This window comes from Epinephelus lanceolatus, chromosome 17 (assembly GCF_041903045.1).
Source record: "Epinephelus lanceolatus isolate andai-2023 chromosome 17, ASM4190304v1, whole genome shotgun sequence".
In the NCBI taxonomy this organism is placed as follows: domain Eukaryota; kingdom Metazoa; phylum Chordata; class Actinopteri; order Perciformes; family Serranidae; genus Epinephelus; species Epinephelus lanceolatus.
In genome coordinates this window covers 139,723-161,023 of record NC_135750.1, presented here as the reverse complement: position 1 = coordinate 161,023, position 21,301 = coordinate 139,723, and the positions used below count along the sequence as shown (strand labels likewise).

The window sequence follows — 21,301 nt, the reverse complement described above, 5'->3', positions numbered from 1 at the left end:
ATGACTTGTCTTTGTCGTCTTCCCTCCTGTTGTCTTTTGTCACTTTTCTCATTCTGTGTGTCATGTGGTCACATGGGTCATCTGTGGTCTTGAGGCTGTGTTTGATACAGTGGTTCTGATTGGTGCGTTTAGTTTTTACACCTGGAGGAAGGTGTGTGTTTGAGTTTAGTCTGTGATGACTGGGGTTCATTAAACTGAGAGAGATAGTGTTTATCTGAATGAAACCACACAGAGATGTGAATCATTTATTTCTCCTCTTCTGAGGAAACAGTTTGGAAAGAATGAAACATGAAATAATGAAACATAAAATATGTCTGTTGCGTATTGTGTTGACATATGAACATGTTCTGTTGACATAAACATGTTGCATGTTCTCTTGACAAAATGTGTTCTGTTGACATATTAACATGTTCTGTTGACATAAACATGTTACATGTTCTCTTGACAAAATGTGTTCTGTTGACATAAACATGTTGCATGTTCTGTTGACAAAACGTGTTCTGTTGACATATTAACATGTTGTGTTGACATAAACATGTTGCATGTTGTGTTGACATAAACATGTTGCATGTTCTGTTGAGATGTTAACATGTTGGATGTTCTGTTGACATAGTAACATGTTGTGTGTTCTGTTTACATATTAGCATGTTGCTTGTTCTGTTGACATTAACATGTCGCATGTTGTGTTGACATATTAACATGTTGCATGTTTTGTTGACATATAAAAATGGTGCATATTCTGTTGACATATTAGCATGTTGCATGTTCTCTTGACAAAAACATGTGTTCTGTTGACATATTAACATGTTGCGTGTTCACTTAACATGTCATGTGTTGTGTTGACATGTTAACATGTTGCGTGTTCTGTTGACATATTAGTAGGGATGTCCCGATCAAGCTTTTTCACTTCCGATCTGATACCGATATTACAGCCTTGAGTTTTGGCCGATACCGATACCGATCCCATCCAAGCGCGTATTATACATATTCACTTATTTTGTTGTCAGTCATGTTAGAAAAGGTTTGATCAAGCAATATTACTCTAACAAGAACAACTACTTAATCAGGTTAGTTAGAATGATCCACAACAGTTGGTATGAGAAACTGACCTGTTTATTGTTAACAGGGTTAAATAAACAAACTTTAAACTTGAACATTAACATTAAATAAAAAATATAGCTGGTTTGCTTTGGCTGCTTTGGCCCCTTAAAGGGCCAGTGTGTAAAATGGGTTGAAAACAGTGACATCAGTGGCCAAATTCTAGATTGCAGGGCTCACTCGCTCACCCCTCCCGTCGGGTAAATGACGGTGGCCTTGTAGGGACAAAAAGTCTTGCGCACGAGTTTTTCAGGAGTAGGTCTATCTAGCGACGAGGTGAATGTTTATTTAGAAATCTAAACCATGTTACGATATTGTAATGAATCCCTCATGAGCAGGAGACCAGAGGAGCGTTCGGGAAAAAGGCCCATTTATTTGACCACTCCAGAAACTCCGGTAACACTCCACTCCGTCCCAAACTCTGACTCTTCTAGCGTAACACACACACTTCATACACACATACTGGTTTACCATACTGAGTGGAGACCCCCCTCCCCTCTCTGCTCCACCAATCTCCAGCCCGCACACTGACTGACAGCGTAGCCTGTAAACAGAGCTCAGCTGTTTATTTAGCCTAGCAATATCTCCGGACTATAGTAGCTGCAATGGACGACTTTGAATGTGATTTTGAAGAGTTTCTTGTAGCAGACACAGACCCAGAGCCATACCTATTTGAGCCGGAGCACACATATGAGGAACTCCATGTGTTTGACGCTGAGTGGGCGAGAAGAGAGGCTGAATGCACAGAATGGGATTTGGTGCTACTGCTACCATCGTTGGGGAGATATATCATCAGGAGGAAAAGCGCCGCAGAGAGTGCATCACAAGGAGTGAAGTTGCGTCTTCTTTTCCTCGCAGATGACGGTTCGGGTTCATTCTCTCCTGTTGCGTGGTAAGTGTGGTCCATTCGCAAACTTTATAACTAAAAAAACTTTTCACTACTCTCTATCGACGAACTACTAACACTCTGCTGTTTCCTCCTCCTTCTTCCTTCCTTCCGCTGTCTTCGTTGGTTCATTTATACACGTGAAACGCGTTCTCTGGCTGGCTGGATTGTCCGCTTGGTCTGCCGTACATACATGGCGGCGCAAGATGGCGACCTCTCTAAAGCAAGGCCCTTGCTATATATATATATACAGTACAGGCCAAAAGTTTGGACACACCTTCTCATTCAATGCGTTTTCTTTATTTTCATGACTATTTACATTGTAGATTCTTACTGAAGGCATCAAAACTATGAATGAACACATGTGGAGTTATGTACTTAACAAAAAAAGGTGAAATAACTGAAAACATGTTTTATATTCTAGTTTCTTCAAAATAGCCACCCTTTGCTCTGATTACTGCTTTGCACACTCTTGGCATTCTCTCCATGAGCTTCAAGAGGTAGTCACCTGAAATGGTTTTCCAACAGTCTTGAAGGAGTTCCCAGAGGTGTTTAGCACTTGTTGGCCCCTTTGCCTTCACTCTGCGTTCCAGCTCACCCCAAACCATCTGGATTGGGTTCAGGTCCGGTGACTGTGGAGGCCAGGTCATCTGCCGCAGCACTCCATCACTCTCCTTCTTGGTCAAATAGCCCTTACACAGCCTGGAGGTGTGTTTGGGGTCATTGTCCTGTTGAAAAATAAATGATCGTCCAACTAAACGCAAACCGGATGGGATGGCATGTCGCTGCAGGATGCTGTGGTAGCCATGCTGGTTCAGTGTGCCTTCAATTTTGAATAAATCCCCAACAGTGTCACCAGCAAAACACCCCCACACCATCACACCTCCTCCTCCATGCTTCACAGTGGGAACCAGGCATGTGGAATCCATCCGTTCACCTTTTCTGCGTCTCACAAAGACACGGCGGTTGGAACCAAAGATCTCAAATTTGGACTCATCAGACCAAAGCACAGATTTCCACTGGTCTAATGTCCATTCCTTGTGTTTCTTGGCCCAAACAAATCTCTTCTGCTTGTTGCCTGTCCTTAGCAGTGGTTTCCTAGCAGCTATTTGACCATGAAGGCCTGATTGGCGCAGTCTCCTCTTAACAGTTGTTCTAGAGATGGGTCTGCTGCTAGAACTCTGTGTGGCATTCATCTGGTCTCTGATCTGAGCTGCTGTTAACTTGCCATTTCTGAGGCTGGTGACTCGGATGAACTTATCCTCAGAAGCAGAGGTGACTCTTGGTCTTCCTTTCCTGGGTCGGTCCTCATGTGTGCCAGTTTCGTTGTAGCGCTTGATGGTTTTTGCGACTCCACTTGGGGACACATTTAAAGTTTTCGCAATTTTCCGGACTGACTGACCTTCATTTCTTAAAGTAATGATGGCCACTCATTTTTCTTTAGTTAGCTGATTGGTTCTTGCCATAATATGAATTTTAACAGTTGTCCAATAGGGCTGTCGGCTGTGTATTAACCTGACTACTGCACAACACAACTGATGGTCCCAACCCCATTGATAAAGCAAGAAATTCCACTAATTAACCCTGATAAGGCACACCTGTGAAGTGGAAACCATTTCAGGTGACTACCTCTTGAAGCTCATGGAGAGAATGCCAAGAGTGTGCAAAGCAGTAATCAGAGCAAAGGGTGGCTATTTTGAAGAAACTAGAATATAAAACATGTTTTCAGTTATTTCACCTTTTTTTGTTAAGTACATAACTCCACATGTGTTCATTCATAGTTTTGATGCCTTCAGTGAGATTCTACAATGTAAATAGTCATGAAAATAAAGAAAACACATTGAATGAGAAGGTGTGTCCAAACTTTTGGCCTGTACTGTATATATATATATATATATATATATAAAAGCATAATTATAAGGCTACGAAAACCAAACGAATTTTATTTTATAGCGATCATACACCTGTATAAACATATTAATGGGTAGAAGATTCAGATTCAGATTCAGATTGACAATAAACCATGGCAAATATTACACACTGACCCTTTAATAAATAGAAAATAAATCGACACAAGAAATCTTTAAAATGTGCTTTGGCCCCCTAATCAATAAAACATAGATTAACACCACAAGACATTGCTGACATTTAACAAACAATGCAGCCTTTCCTTTTCAGTTATTTTAGTAGTGTCAGTGCCAGCTTGGTGCTGCTGTTTCCTGGGTGTCTGCATGCTGGCCTGATGGATTGATAGTAAGTGCTGGAGCGGATCACTAGAATGGACTGCTTGGGAGTCCTGGGCTGGCTGGAAAACCTGGATCGGAGTCCATGAAAAACTGGATCTGAATTCTTGGATCGGCATTTTTCCATGCAGTCCGATCCGATGCAGATGCACATTTTTTGCTAATATCGGTATCCCTACATATTAGCACGTTGCTTGTTCTGTTGACATGTTAACATGTTGTGTGTTGTGTTGACATATTAACATGTTGCGTGTTCAATTAACATGTCATGTGTTGTGTTGACATGTTAACATGTTGCGTGTTCTGTTGACATATTAGCATGTTGCTTGTTCTGTTGACATGTTAACATGTTGTGTGTTGTGTTGACATATTAACATGTTGCATGTTTTGTTGACATGTGAACAGGTCGCATGTTCAATTAACATGTCATGTGTTGTGTTGACATGTTAATATGTCGTGTGTTGTGTTGACATGTTAACATATTGCATATTGTGTTGACATATTAACATCAATCAATTTCAATCAATCAATCAATCTTATTTATAAAGCCCAATATCACAAATCACAGTTTGCCTCACAGGGCTTTACAGCATACGACATCCCTCTGTCCTTATGACCCTCACAGCTGATCAGGAAAAACTCCCCAAAAAACCCTTTAACGGGGAAAAAATGGTAGAAACCTCAGGAAGAGCAACTGAGGAGGGATCCCTCTTCCAGGACGGACAGACGTGCAATAGATGTCGTACAGAACAGATCAGCATAATAAATTAACAGTAATCCATATGACACAATGAGACAGAGAGAGAGACAGAGAGAGAGAGAGAGAGAGAGAGACAGAGAGAGAGAGAGAGACAGAGACAGAGACAGAGAGAGAGAGACAGAGAGAGATGCAGGACGGACAGCAATGGCAACAACAACAGCTTACAACAACATTAATGAAAGTAATAATATTATAATTAATAGTAATATATTAATATTTGGCAGTATACATGTGTGACAATAGTCATATGTGTATAATAACAGTAGAAGTATGACTAATGACTAATGATGGCAGCAGCAGCAGGAGGCATCTGGCAGGACCACGGCAGCAGCACAACCACACACGTCATGCTGTCCAGGCACCGCTGTGATATGAGTTAATCTGAGAGACAGTGGAGCACAAAGGCTCCGGAGAAGAAGCCGAGTTAGTGACATCCAGAATGGCCGAGTTAGCAAGATGCAGTAATAGAATACGAGAGAGAGAGAGAGAGAGAGAAGGTGCCCGGTGTATTATAGGGGGGTCCTCCAGCAGACTAGGCCTAAGTCAGCCTAACTAGGGGCTGGTACAGGGCAAGCCTGAGCCAGCCCTAACTATAAGCTTTATCAAAGAGGAAAGTCTTAAGTCTAGTCTTAAATGTGGAGACGGTGTCTGCCTCCCGGACCGTAACAGGAAGATGATTCCACAGGAGAGGAGCCTGATAGCTGAAGGCTCTGGCTCCTGATCTACTTTTGGAGACTTTAGGGACCACGAGTAACCCTGCGTTCTCAGAGCGCAGTGTTCTGGTGGGATAATATGGCACTATGAGCTCTCTAAGATATGACGGAGCTTGACCATTTAGAGCTTTATAAGTTAACAGTAGGATTTTAAATTCAATTCTGGATTTTACAGGGAGCCAGTGCAGAGAAGCTAAAACAGGAGAAATATGATCTCGTTTCTTAGTTCCTGTTAGTACACGTGCTGCTGCATTCTGAATTAGCTGGAGAGTTTTTAAGGACTTACTAGAGCTACCTGATAATAGAGAGTTACAGTAATCCAGCCTTGAGGTAACAAAAGCGTGGACCAATTTTTCTGCATCTTTTTGGTAGTACGTATGGATGATTCATTATGAACGTCAACAAACTGAAAACGATCAGATAAATAAGATTTAAACCAGCTTAGTGCAAAACCTTTTAGGCCAATTAAGTGATCCAGTCTCTGCAGTAGAATTTGATGGTCAATAGTGTCAAACACCGCACTAAGATCTAATAAAACAAGAACAGAGACGAGTCCTTTGTCTGAAGCAATCAGAAGGTCATTTGTAATTTTAACTAGTGCTGTCTCAGTGCTATGATGCACTTTAAATCCTGACTGAATTTCCTCAAATAAATTATTATCATGGAGAAAATCACACAGCTGGTCTGCGACTACTTTCTCAAGGATCTTTGACATAAAGGGAAGATTAGATATTGGTCTATAGTTGGCTAACACCTCTGGATCCAGGGTGGGCTTTTTAGTAGAGGTTTAATTACAGCTACCTTAAAAGACTGTGGTACATAGCCTGTTAATAAGGATATATTGATCATATCTAATATAAGAGTGTTAACTGAAGGAAAGACCTCCTTAAGTAGCCTAGTTGGGATGGGGTCTAAGAGACACGTTGATGATTTAGATGAAGAAATCACTGCGGTCAATTCTTGAAGTGAAATTGGGGAGAAGCAATCTAAATATATATTAGGTCTTACAGCTGTGTTTGAGGTTAGATAGGTACTATCTGAGGACAGGAGGTCATGAATTTTGCCTCTAATAGTTAGAATTTTGTCATTAAAAAAGCTCATAAAATCATTACTGCTAAGGGCTAAAGGAATACAAGGCTCAATAGAGCTTTGACTCTCAGTCAGCCTGGCTACAGTGCTGAAAAGAAACCTGGGGTTATTCTTGTTTTCTTCTATTAATGCTGAGTAATAGTTTGCTCTGGCATTGCGGAGGCCCCTCTTATAAGTTTTGAGACTGTCTATCCAGATTAAACGAGATTCTTCCAGTTTGGTTAATCGCCAATTCCTTTCAAATTTTCACGATATTTGTTTTAACTTACGAGTTTGAGAGTTATACCAAGGAGCGAACTTTGTTAACTTCTTTTTAAGAGGAGCTACAGAGTCAAGTGTTGTTCGCAGCGAGCCTACAGCGCTATCGACAAGATGATCAATTCGAGAGAGGTTAAAGTCGGTACAGGAAACCTCTGTTACTCAAGGACTTGGTATTAAATTTAACGACAGAGTAATCATTTCCTTAAATTTTGTGACAGCACTATCTGATAAACATCTAGTATAGTAACTGTTGCTGAGTGGCGTGTAATCGAGTAAAAAGAAATCAAATAATGATCCGATAGCGAGGGATTCTGTGGAAACATGTCATGTGTTGTGTTGACATTAACATGTTGCTTTTTCTGTTGACATATTAACATGTCGCGTGTTGTGTTGACATGTTAACATGTTCCGTGTTCTGTTGACAGATTAACATGTTGCATGTAGGGCTGTGCGATTGTCTCTAAATGTCATATTGTGGATTGTCATTGCTCTAGATTGCCAATACACGATTAAATCGCCAAGGGGGGGGGGGGGCTGCTGACAAGTCGGAGACGTGTTGCTCCTCCTCACTTCAAGTCGCTGTCATTAACTTTTAACCTGCAAAAGCGGCACTGCCGCAACATTGTAGGAATTTATGAAAGCTCTTGTGAACATTTCAGTAGTTACACATTAAAACAATATTTATTTGCAATTACTCTATTGAACGACCCGAAGCATGAACAAATGGGCTGTGTTACTTCGGATCAAAGAGATGCGCCCTGTCACTGTCAGTGCAGGGCTGAGAGGTCACCCTCCGCTGAGAAGAGAGAGAGGAGAGGAGAGGAGAGGAGATGGATTGTAGGTCTGTTTGTAAACGGGGCTTCTCTGACAGTCATGTATTTCCCCAAAAAACATCTCTTATAGGGAAATTTCGGTTTATTTCAACCCGTCTCCTATTGTCCTAAATTTGTTTCAAGTGACTAGTGACATAGAAATAATAGTAAGCATGTTAGCCGTTAGCCTAGATACAGCCGTAGCGTCAGACCTCTTAAAACTTAATTGAACGGGCATCCTTTCAAGTGCAAAGTTAGTCCACTAAACAAGCTTTTTTTCCACAAAGACCGCCTCATATCGTTAGGATAAATGTCAGAGAACATATAGAAAATGACATGTAAACGTGTTGTCTTACCTTACCGGTGTGCTGCCATGTTTGTTTACCATTTAGCTAAGGCTACAACCGGTCCCATTCCTTGCAACAGAGGCATTCCTCTTCTGTGGGCATTGGGGTACAGCATTCACAGGTACACCACCAATCTCCAGAGCTAAATCCTTCCAGCAGCTATTCCTCCTCTGTCGTTCTCTAACGTTACCTGTTGCGCCTCTCTCTCTCTCCTCCGTTCTTCAGTTTCACGAAGCTCTTCGTCAGTGTATTCTGGCTCAAATAAATAAGGGCAGCCATCGCCTCTCGATGTGGAAAGCCTATATACTAACATTCCACATTTAGATGGTCTTCAGAGTTGTTGTCTTACCTTACGGTGTGTTTACCATTTACCTCTGCTTCCCAAAGTGCAGCCGAAATATTGCGAGAACAAGCAGCAACAGCTGGAAGGCAGAACCGGACAGTAGCCTGAAAGGTTCATTCATTTATTTTATGAAAGATTTATAGAATAATGGCTGACTATTTGCCAGACTTTGACTTTGTGGAGGAGGAGTTTGATTTTGCAGAGTTTGATGGCCGCCCTTATTTATTTATTTTTTTTTTTTTTCCAAAGTCGCCTTGAAATCCAGCAAATCACCTGGCAACCCTCCAATCGCCATTATACGATTTGATCGCTGATCGTCCCAGGCCTAGTTGCATGTCAACACACGTCTGTCCGTCCTGGAAGAGGGATCCCTCCTCAGTTGCTCTTCCTGAGGTTTCTACCGTTTTTTCCCTGTTAAAGGGGTTTTTTTGGGGAGTTTTTCCTGATCAGCTGTGAGGGTCCAAAGGACAGAGGGATGTCGTATGCTGTAAAGCCCTGTGAGGCAAATTGTGATTTGTGATATTGGGCTTTATAAATAAAATTGATTGATTGATTGATTGATGTCACGTGTTGTGTTGACATTAACATGTTGCTTGTTCTGTTGACATATGAACATGTAGCATGTTCTGGTGAGATGTTACATGTTTTGTTGACATATTACTATGCCACATATTGTGTTAACATGGCAACATGCTGCATGTTGTGTTGACATGTTAACAAGTTGCATACATATTGTGTTAACATGGCAACATGTTGCATGCTGTGTTGACATGTTAAAATGTCACATGTTGTGTTGTCATCTTAACATGTAAACATGTTGTGTGTTTCAGAGATCAGTCGTGTCAGGAAGGACATGTACACCAACACTCTGAACGGTTCAGACAGAAGCAGCGAGCTGCCCGACGCCGTTGGTCCGACTGTCCAGCTGCAGGAGAAACTCTATGTTCCCACAAAGGAGTTCCCTGACGTGAGTGTGTCTGATTGATCGGTTATTGATCAGCAGGTTATTGGTGGCTTGGGTATTGTCTGATTGATTGGCCGGTTGTCATGGCTACCAGTGTGTGACTCCTCTCTGTTTCAGTTTAATTTTGTCGGGAGGATTCTGGGACCTCGAGGTCTGACGGCTAAGCAGCTGGAGACGGAGACAGGATGTAAGATCATGGTGAGAGGGCGGGGCTCCATGAGAGACAGGAAGAAGGTAACGCCCACTCTGCATACGTACACACCTGTGACGACCCTCATTAGCATAAACCACATATCCTGAAGGTCATGGAGGCTCTGACCGTCAGATTTCACATGACATCATATCTGAACCAATAAGTTAATGTGAGGTCATACAGGTGTTTACAGTGAGGTCACACAGGTGTTTACAGTGAGGTCATACAGGTGTTTACAGTGAGGTCACACAGGTGTTTACAGTGAGGTCACACAGGTGTTTACAGTGAGGTCATACAGGTGTTTACAGTGAGGTCACACAGGTGTTTACAGTGAGGTCACACAGGTGTTTACAGTGAGGTCACACAGGTGTTTACAGTGAGGTCATACAGGTGTTTACAGTGAGGTCACACAGGTGTTTACAGTGAGGTCATACAGGTGTTTACAGTGAGGTCACACAGGTGTTTACTGTGAGGTCATACAGGTGTTTAGTTCTTAATGAACTTCATGGTGCAGGTTTGTTACTACAGCAGATCCTCTCTGTCCCTGTATCTCTGTCTGTCCATCTGTCCCTCTGTCCCTGTGTCTCTGACCCTCTGTCCCTGTGTCTTTGTCTGTCCATCTTTCCCTCTGTCCCTGAGCAGGAGGAGCAGAACCGAGGGAAGCCTAACTGGGAGCACCTGAACGAAGACCTTCACGTCCTCATCACGGTGGAAGACGCTCAGAATCGAGCTGAGATCAAACTCAAACGAGCCGTGGAGGAAGTCAACAAGCTGCTGGTGCCTGCCGTGAGTCACCTGAACTCTAACCTCAGAGGAGCAGAGGAACAGTTAGTCCCCCACATCCTGCTGTGATGTTAACACTGTCTGAAGGGGACTGAGCACTGTGTGTGTGTGTGTGTGTGTGTGTGTGTGTGTGTCAGGATCCGCACTTCCTCCACCAGCCAGGAGAACTCTGTCGCTGGGCAACGAAAGGAGAAGAGAACCTGATCACCTGCTGTGTGTGTGTGTGTGTGTGTGTGTGTGTGTGTGTGCGTGTGTGACATGTGACAGGAAGTTGGTTCTTTGGATTTTGGACTGGGTGAGAGGCAGGGTTCACCCTGGACAGGTCACCAGACTATCACAGGACTGTCACATAGAGACAGACAACCATTCACACTCACATTCACACCTACGGACAATTTAGAGTCACCAATTAACCTGCATGTCTTTGGACTGTGGGAGGAAGCTGGAGCACCTGGAGGAAACCCACGCTGACACAGAGAGAACATGTCGGAGCACCTGGAGGAAACCCACGCTGACACAGGGAGAACATGTTGGAGCTCCTGGAGGAAACCCACGCTGACACAGGAAGAACATGTCAGAGCACCTGAAGGAAACCCACGCTGACACAGGGAGAACATGTGGGAGAGCCTAGAGAAATCCCACACTGACACAGAGAGAACATGTCATAGTACCTGGAGGAAACCCACGCTGACACAGAGAGAACATGTCAGAGCACCTGGAGGAAACCCACGCTGACACAGAGAGAACATGTCGGAGCACCTGGAGGAAACCCACGCTGACACGGGGAGAACATGTTGGAGCACCTGGAGGAAACCCACGTTGACACGGGGAGAACATGTCGAAGCACCTAGAGGAAACCCATGTTGACACGGGGAGAACATGTCGGAGCACCTGGAGGAAACCCACGCTGACACAGAGAGAACATGTCATAGTACCTGGAGGAAACCCACGCTGACACAGAGAGAACATGTTGGAGCACCTGGAGGAAACCCACGCTGACACAGGGAGAACATGTCGGAGCACCTGGAGGAAACCCATGTTGACACGGGGAGAACATGTGGGAGCACCTGGAGGAAACCCACACTGACACAGGGAGAACATGTCAGAGCACCTGGAGGAAACCCACGCTGACACAGGGAGAACATGTCAGAGCACCTGGAGGAAACCCACGCTGACACAGGGAGAACATGTCAGAGCACCTGGAGGAATCCCACGCTGACACAGAGAGAACATGTAATAGTACCTGGAGGAAACCCACGCTGACACAGAGAAAACATGTGGGAGCACCTGGAGGAAACCCACACTGACACAGGGAGAACATGTCGGATCACCTGGAGGAAACCCACGCTGACACAGGGAGAACATGTTGGAGCACCTGGAGGAAACCCATGTTGACACTGGGAGAACGTTTCGGAGCACCTGGAGGAAACCCACGCTGACACAGGGAGAACATGTCAGTGCACCAGGAGGAAACCCACGCTGACACAGGGAGAACATGTCGGAGCACCTGGAGGAAACCCACGCTGACACAGGGAGAACATGTTGGAGCTCCTGGAGGAAACCCACGCTGACACAGGAAGAACATGTCAGAGCACCTGAAGGAAACCCACGCTGACATGGGGAGAACATGTGGGAGAGCCTAGAGGAATCCCACACTGACACAGAGAGAACATGTCATAGTACCTGGAGGAAACCCACGCTGACACAGAGAGAACATGTCAGAGCACCTGGAGGAAACCCACGCTGACACAGAGAGAACATGTCGGAGCACCTGGAGGAAACCCACGCTGACACGGGGAGAACATGTTGGAGCACCTGGAGGAAACCCACGTTGACACGGGGAGAACATGTCAAAGCACCTAGAGGAAACCCATGTTGACACGGGGAGAACATGTCGGAGCACCTGGAGGAAACCCACGCTGACACAGAGAGAACATGTCATAGTACCTGGAGGAAACCCACGCTGACACAGAGAGAACATGTTGGAGCACCTGGAGGAAACCCACGCTGACACAGGGAGAACATGTCGGAGCACCTGGAGGAAACCCATGTTGACACGGGGAGAACATGTCAGAGCACTTGGAGGAAACCCCCGCTGACACGGAGAGAACATGTGGGAGCACCTGGAGGAAACCCACGCTGACACAGGGAGAACATGTCAGTGCACCAGGAGAAAATCCACGCTGACGCAGGGAGAACATGTCAGAGCACCTGGAGGAAACCCATGCTGACACAGGGAGAACATTTCAGAGCATCTAGAGGAAACCCATGCTGACACAGGGAGAACATGTCAGAGCACCTAGAGGAAACCCTTGCTGACACTGGGAGAACATGTTAGTGCACCAGGAGGAAACCCACGCTGACACAGGGAGAACATGTCAGAGCACCTGGAGGAAACCCACGCTGACACAGGGAGAACATGTCGGAGCACCCGGAGGAAACCCACGCTGACACAGGGAGAACATGTGGGAGCACTTTGAGGAAACCCATGTTGACACAGGGAGAACATGTCAGAGAACCTGGAGGAAACCCTTGCTGACATGGGGAGAACATGTCATAGTACCTGGAGGAAACCCATGCTGACACAGAGAGAACATGTGGGAGCACCTGGAGGAAACCCACGCTGACACAGGGAGAACATGTGGGAGCACCTGGAGGAAACCCACGTTGACACAGGGAAAACATGTCAGAGTTCCTGGAGGAAACCCACGCTGACACAGGGAGAACATGTGGGAGCACCTGGAGGAAACCCACGCTGACACAGAGAGAACATGTCGGAGCACCTGGAGGAAACCCACGCTGACACAGGGAGAACATGTCAGAGCACCTGGAGGAAACCCACGCTGACACAGGGAGAACATGTCGGAGCACCCGGAGGAAACCCACACTGACACAGGGAGAACATGTCAGAGCACCTGGAGGAAACCCACACTGACACAGGGAGAACATGTTGGAGCTCCTGGAGGAAACCCACGCTGACACAGGAAGAACATGTCAGAGCACCTGGAGGAAACCCACGCTGACACAGGGAGAACATGTGGGAGCACCTGGAGGAATCCCACACTGACACAGAGAGAACACGTCATAGTACCTGGAGAAAACCCATGCTGACACAGAGAGAACATGTCAGAGCACCTGGAGGAAACCCACGCTGACACAGAGAGAACATGTGGGAGCACCTGGAGGAAACCCACGCTGACACGGGGAGAACATGTTGGAGCACCTGGAGGAAACCCACGTTGACACGGGGAGAAAATGTCGGAGTCCCTGGAGGAAACCCACGCTGACACAGGAAGAACATGTGGGAGCACCTGGAGGAAACCCACACTGACACAGGGAGAACATGTTGGAGCACCTGGAGGAAACCCACGCTGACACAGGGAGAACATGTCAGAGCACCTGGAGGAAACCCACGCTGACACTGGGAGAACATGTTAGTGCACCAGGAGGAAACCCACGCTGACACAGGGAGAACATGTTAGTGCACCTGGAGGAAACCCACGCTGACGCAGGGAGAACATGTGGGAGCACTTTGAGGAAACCCCTGTTGACACAGGGAGAACATGTCAGAGCACCTGGAGGAAACCCACGCTGACATGGGGAGAACATGTCATAGTACCTGGAGGAAATCCACGCTGACACAGAGAGAACATGTGGGAGCACCTGGAGGAAACCCATGCTGACACAGAGAGAACATGTGGGAGCACCTGGAGGAAACCCACGTTGACACAGGGAAAACATGTCAGAGTTCCTGAAGGAAACCCACGCTGACACAGGGAGAACATGTGGGAGCACCTGGAGGAAACCCACGCTGACACAGGGAGAACATGTGGGAACACCTGGAGGAATCCCACGCTGACACGTGGAGAACATGTCAGAGCACCTGGAGGAAACCCTTGCTGACACAGGGAGAACATGTGGGAGCACCTGGAGGAATCCCACACTGACACAGAGAGAACATGTCATAGTACCTGGAGAAAACCCACGCTGACACAGAGAGAACATGTCAGAGCACCTGGAGGAAACCCACGCTAACACAGAGAGAACATGTGGGAGCACCTGGAGGAAACCCACGCTGACACAGGGAGAACATGTGGGAACACCTGGAGGAATCCCACGCTGACACGTGGAGAACATGTCAGAGCACCTGGAGGAAACCCTTGCTGACACAGGGAGAACATGTGGGAGCACCTGGAGGAATCCCACACTGACACAGAGAGAACATGTCATAGTACCTGGAGAAAACCCACGCTGACACAGAGAGAACATGTCAGAGCACCTGGAGGAAACCCACGCTGACACAGAGAGAACATGTGGGAGCACCTGGAGGAAACCCACGCTGACACGGGGAGAACATGTTGGAGCACCTGGAGGAAACCCACGCTGACACAGGGAGAACATGTTGGAGCACCTGGAGGAAACCCACGCTGACACAGGGAGAACATGTCAGTGCACCAGGAGGAAACCCACGCTGACACAGGGAGAACATGTCGGAGCACCCGGAGGAAACCCACACTGACACAGAGAGAACATGTCGGAGCACCTGGAGGAAACCCACGCTGACACAGGGAGAACATGTCAGAGCACCTGGAGGAAACCCACGCTGACACTGGGAGAACATGTTAGTGCACCAGGAGGAAACCCACGCTGACACAGGGAGAACATGTTAGTGCACCTGGAGGAAACCCACGCTGACGCAGGGAGAACATGTGGGAGCACTTTGAGGAAACCCCTGTTGACACAGGGAGAACATGTCAGAGCACCTGGAGGAAACCCACGCTGACATGGAGAGAACATGTCATAGTACCTGGAGGAAACCCACGCTGACACAGAGAGAACATGTGGGAGCACCTGGAGAAAACCCATGCTGACACAGAGAGAACATGTGGGAGCACCTGGAGGAAACCCACGTTGACACAGGGAAAACATGTCAGAGTTCCTGGAGGAAACCCACGCTGACACAGGGAGAACATGTGGGAGCACCTGGAGGAAACCCACGCTGACACAGGGAGAACATGTGGGAACACCTGGAGGAATCCCACGCTGACACGTGGAGAACATGTCAGAGCACCTGGAGGAAACCCTTGCTGACACAGGGAGAACATGTCGGAGCACCTGGAGGAAACCCATGTTGACACTGGGAGAACATGTCGGAGTCCCTGGAGGAAACCCACGCTGACACAGGAAGAACATGTGGGAGCACCTGGAGGAAACCCACGCTGACACAGGGAGAACATGTTGGAGCACCTGGAGGAAACCCACGCTGACACAGGGAGAACATGTCGGAGCACCCGGAGGAAACCCACGCTGACACAGGGAGAACATGTGGGAGCACTTTGAGGAAAACCACGTTGACACAGGGAGAACATGTGGGAGCACCTGGAGGAAACCCACGTTGACACAGGGAAAACATGTCAGAGTTCCTGGAGGAAACCCACGCTGACACAGGAAGAACATGTGGGAGCACCTGGAGGAAACCCACGCTGACATGGGGAGAACATGTGGGAGCACCTGGAGGAAACCCACACTGACACAGGGAGAACATGTGGGAGCACCTGGAGGAAACCCACGCTGACACAGGGAGAACATGTCAGAGCACCCGGAGGAAACCCACGCTGACATGGGGAGAACATGTCATAGTACCTGGAGAAAACCCACGCTGACACAGAGAGAACATGTGGGAACACCTGGAGGAAACCCATGCTGACACAGGGAGAACATGTGGGAGCACCTGGAGGAAACCCACGCTGAGACAGGGAGAACATGTCGGAACACCCAGACTCCGTCAGTTGAAACTCCACTGTGTTGTGTTTATGGTGATGGTGTTATATTTTTATGTGTTTATGGTGTATGCTTCCTGTTTCCACCCCAAGTGGTCTGAGTAGGCCCCGCCCCCTACAGCACCACGTGACGTTGTCTCTGTGTTTCAGGTGGAGGGTGAGGACAGTCTGAAGAAGATGCAGCTGATGGAGTTAGCCATCCTGAACGGGACGTACAGAGATGCCAACATCAAACCTTGTAAGATACCAACCAATCAGATGCCTCCTCCTCCTCTTTTCCTCCCCTCCTCTCCTGCTCCTGCTCTTCCTCCTCGTCCTCCTCTCCTCTTCCTCCTCCTTTCCTCTCCACCTCCTCCTCCTTTCTCTCCACCTCTCCTCCTCCTCCTCCTTTCCTCTCCTGCGCCTCTCCTCCTTTTCTCTCCTCCTCCTCTTCTTCCTCCTCCTCTCTTCCTTCTCTTTTCCTCTCCTCCTCCTCCTCTCCTCATCCTCCCCCTTTCCTCTCCTCCTCCTTCTCTCCTCCTCCTTTCCTCTCCCCCTCTTCCTTTCATCTCCTCCTTTCCTTTCCCCCTCCTTTCCTGCCTCTCCTCCTTCATCTGTCCTCTCCTCTCCTCTCATCAGGTAAGCTTTTTTCAGTTCTTTTGCTGAGTGTTCTGACGAGTGTTTAGTGGTTTTGTCCGGTGGTTTTTCGGGAGGAATGGCGTCCACCGAGACAGCAGGGAGTGAGGATAGTCCTGCCGGATAGTAGCGTTACTGTGGAGGAAGTTTTGTTGGCTGCAGGTGAGCAGGTAGGTCACGACAAACTATGTTTTGCATCGAGGATGAATAAAGCAGTGGTTGTGTTCCTTAAAGACGAGCCTCTTGCTCATCAGCTGATACAGAGTGGAGTATTTGTCAGAGATTTGTTTGTGCAGGTCTCCCCGCTGTCAGCTCCATCCACGCGGCTCACCGTGTCCGGTGTTTCGCCATTTATTTCTAATAAGCTGTTGGAGATTGAACTCCAGAGGTCTGGTAAATTTGCCAGCGGGTTTAAAACTGTGAGTTTGGGATGTAGGAATGCTAAACTGTGGTTGCCGGAGCCCCTTCGGTGCTGAGCTATGGCACCGGGGGAGAGCCAGCCCGACAGGCCACAGGTCTCTGTGGCTGCAGACAGCCTCAGCAACTCTCTGTGTGCGGGCTCTGAGGCACCAGTAAAATATGTGGAGGAAGCAGCCTCTGTAAGTGCTGCAGATAGAAAACGCAACAAGATGACTACTGAAGGACAGAGTGTGTTCAGTAGCCAGGTATCAGTGGAAGAAGATGACATGTATTGTGACTGAGTCAGACACAGTATCTATTGGTGAAACACCCTCAAAGAGCACAGATCTCTATTCCTTAGAGGACATTAATCGCTTTTTGGATGAAACTGAAAAAGTTAGTGACTATTTCAATGACACTGATAGATTCATCAGATCTGTTGGTGTCCTGAAAAGGTTGGTTGGTTTCGACCTTTTGGACGAAAAGAAGCGCTTTCGCCTCACAGGGCACATTACAACTTTGAGGAAAGCAACAAAAGGTAAAACTGTTAGAAGGACCAGAAAGTAAAAATGATCATGTATCACACGGTGCTCTCCTCTTCTCATTGTTCTCTACTTGTTTTTTCTGTTCTTTTCCTCTCTTCTGACCTCTTTATGCGTAGTCTTAAAATAGGGTCTCTCAACATTATTGGGGGGAGAGACAGGCACAAGAGGGCTTTAGTCTCAGAAATCTCTACATTAAAAAATACTCATGTGTTTTTTTTTGCAAGAGACACTCCAATCCAGCAGACGAAACAGACTGGGGCTTATGGTGGGAGGGTCCATGCATCCTTAGCCATGGCACTAACTTTAGTGCAGGAGTAGCTGTCCTTTTCAAAACAACAGCAAATGCCAATATTTTATCCTCTGTAGAAGTGGTGAATGGGTGCCTGCTTATTGTAAGGGCAGAATAGATAGTACAGTGTTTTGTTTTGTTAATGTATATGCCCCAAATCAAGGTACAGATAGAGTCGTTTTTCACTCTGTTAAAAAATGAGCTGAGAAATTACCAGCAGGATCAGCTCATTATTGGTGAAGATTTTAACTGTACCACAGATTTCACAGTAGACAGCACAAGTGAGGAACCCCACCCTCAGTCAGCTCAGAGCCTTCATAACATCATCACACACCTTGATCTGTTAGATCCTAACACTTGGAGGGTCAAACATCCACAGTCCAGACAGTACACATGGGTGAGGGTCAGCAACAACAGGGTTAGTGCTGCCAGGTTAGACAGGATTTACATTTCTCAAAGCCTCAGCTCCAGACTCATTCACAGTAACATATACCCAGTTGGTTTTACTGACCGCCATTTTGTTAGTGCTGACTTGAATGTCTCGCCAAGTGACAGGGTTAAGTCTTACTGGTCCTTCAATAACAAACTCCTGCTAGACAGTACTTTTTGCAAGAGTTTCAAGTGTTTTTGGCAATATTGGAAAATCCAGAAAGCCAACTTTAGTTCTTTGCATCTATGGTAGGAGGTGGGTAAAGCACAGATCTGTGTCTTTTGCCAACAGTACACCTCTAATTTTACTGCTAGGATCAGGGTGGCACTTCAGGAGCTTGAAACAAGCATAAATAGCATTGAGGAGAGATTACATGAAGACTTGGACCTTACTATGGGTCACCAGCTTCAGGAGAAGAAGTTGGCTTTGGGTGCCTTCTTGCAGGAGAGGGTAAAAGGAGCTCATGTAAGGTCTCGCTTCCTTCAGTTAAAGGATATGGATGCCCCAACCTCCTTCTTTTTCAACTTGGAGAGGTCGGTGGCACAAAGGAAGCAGATGACCTGCCTTGAGCTGCCAGGAGGCAGAGTCACCACTAATCCAGGTGAAATGAGGACCCATGCAATGAACTTCTATGTGGACCTTTTTGGGGCAGAACCATGTATCATGGAGTGCCGTGAGGAGCTCCTGGAGGTGCTCCCACAGCTCAGTCAGGAAGAGAAAGCTGCGCTAGATTGTGAACTGACACTGGAGGAGTTGACAGTTGCTATCAAACAGATGATATCAAGTCGGGCACCAGAACAGGATCTCTTCCTGTATCCTGTCAGCGTGCGGTGTTTTCTCTGCTGCCAAAGAAGGCAGATTTGGCCCTACTTAAGAACTGGAGGCCAATGGCCCTCCTCTGTACAGACTATAAAGTGCTGTCCAGAGCCTTATGACACTCTGGGTATGATCATATATCACGATCAAACTTATTGTGTTCCTGATAGGTCAATCATGGACAACATTTTTCTCATTCGTGATGTAATTGATGTGTGTAAATATTATAATGTCAGTTTTGGTATTGTTTCTTTGGATCAAGAGAAAGCTTTTGATAGGATGGATCACTCTTATTTGTTTTCTGCACTCAAAGCATTTGGCATTGGTGATGGGTTTCTGGCTTGGGTTAGCTTACTGTATAAAGATGCTCACTGTTTGGTGAAGATGGGGGCAGGGCTGAGTCGGCCAATCCCTGTAAAGCAAGGGATAAGGCAGGGTTGTCCCATTTCTGGATAGCTGTACAGCTTAGCCATTGAATCCTTGCTGTGCAGACTGAGGGGTCGACTCAGTGGTCTCCCACTGGCTGGGTCTTGTAAGCTTGGTCGAGTTTTTCCTACTGTTTCGGCTTACGCAGATGATGTAAATATTTTTGTTTCTAGCCAGAGGGACCTCCAAAGCTTGAAAGACACCCTTTCCCTATATGAAAAGGCGTCATCTGCACGGGTGAATTGGGCCAAAAGTGAAGCCTTGTGGGTAGGACAGCGAAGGGATCAGGTGATGCCAAGTCTGCCTGGAGGACTTGAGTGGCGGACAGAGGGACTGAAGGTGTTGGGGGTTGTTTTGGGCACTGAGGGCTTCCAGAAAAAAACTGGGAGGGAGTGAAGGAGAAAGTGTGTGCTCAGTTGTCTAAATGGAAATGGTTGCTACCCCAGTTGTCATATAGGGGAAGAGTTCTGGTTGCCAATAACTTGGTTGCCTCGACCCTCTGGCACAGACTCATCGCTCTGACACCACCAAGAGGCCTGATAGAGGACATTCAGAGAGCCATAGTTGACTTTTTCTGGTCCGGTAAACACTGGACTGGGCATCTGCCCTCTACCTACCTGTGGCTGAAGGGGGACAGGGATCATCAACATCCAGTCGAAGATTGCCTCCTTCAGACTCACTACTGCACAGAAACTGTTAAATGACTGCGTCCCAAGCTGGTATGACATGGCTCAACTGCTGCTGAGGAGAGCTGGGCGGTTGGGCTATGATAAACAGCTTTTTCTTCTTCAACCTGAAGAAATTGACCTCAGTGGATTAACACCATTCTACAGCTCTGTACTGCAGGCTTGGCAGATGTTCACAGTCACACATGATACCAGTGAGACTCCTGGCCTGTGGTTGTTTGAGGAACCTTTGTTCTTCAACAGTTTCATACAAACCCAAACGCTGCAGTCTGCCAGCCTGCGAGACGACCTCAGACGAGCTGGTTGTACCAAACTGGGACATCTGAAGAAGATGACGGCAACATCTGTTGATGCTTTGAGAGACAACAGCAACATCACCTCTATCAGGCTGATCAACAGAGTAGTGAAGCAAGTCTGTGCTGCACTGCCTCAACATCTTGGCCCAAAATACTGTGCCAAGAAAAAGCCTGTCCACACACTGTTGAACTTTTTGTCTGGCTCTGCAAAGTTAGCCATCTGGCTGACACGCAGAAACCAGGCTCAGAGTGTGGGCAGTGTTGAGCCGGTACTGGTTCTGAAGGGACTGCTGAAGGCCCGACTGAGGGTGGAGTACGTATACTACCGAATGATGGACGATGTGCAGACCTTCACCCGTACATGGGCTGTTGGGGGGGTCTTATACTCTGTGGGGGAGTATGGGGAGTTAAATATTACTGTCTGAATCACTCTTGGTGTTGATGATGTTGTTTTTTGTTTGTTGTTTCTATGAAGCAAACGCAATAGGTTTTTTGTTGTTCCCTGAAGTGGGTTAATAAAGGGACGT

General features: G+C 46.9%; 1 protein-coding gene across 3 annotated transcripts in view; it reads left to right on the top strand.

Moving 5' to 3' along the window:
• Window positions 1-21,301, top strand: part of qkib (QKI, KH domain containing, RNA binding b) — a 40,888-nt gene that overhangs the window by 13,328 nt on the left and 6,259 nt on the right. For 2 of the 3 annotated variants that reach the window (XM_033612567.2, XM_078176265.1), the window contains exons 2-5: window positions 9,383-9,519; window positions 9,634-9,750; window positions 10,352-10,495; window positions 16,423-16,510. In XM_033612567.2, coding sequence (XP_033468458.1) covers window positions 9,383-9,519; window positions 9,634-9,750; window positions 10,352-10,495; window positions 16,423-16,510 — 486 coding nt within the window. Of the gene's footprint in view, window positions 1-1,877; window positions 1,991-9,382; window positions 9,520-9,633; window positions 9,751-10,351; window positions 10,496-16,422; window positions 16,511-21,301 lie in introns of those variants that run through there. The other variant, XM_078176264.1, reaches the window with a different exon arrangement.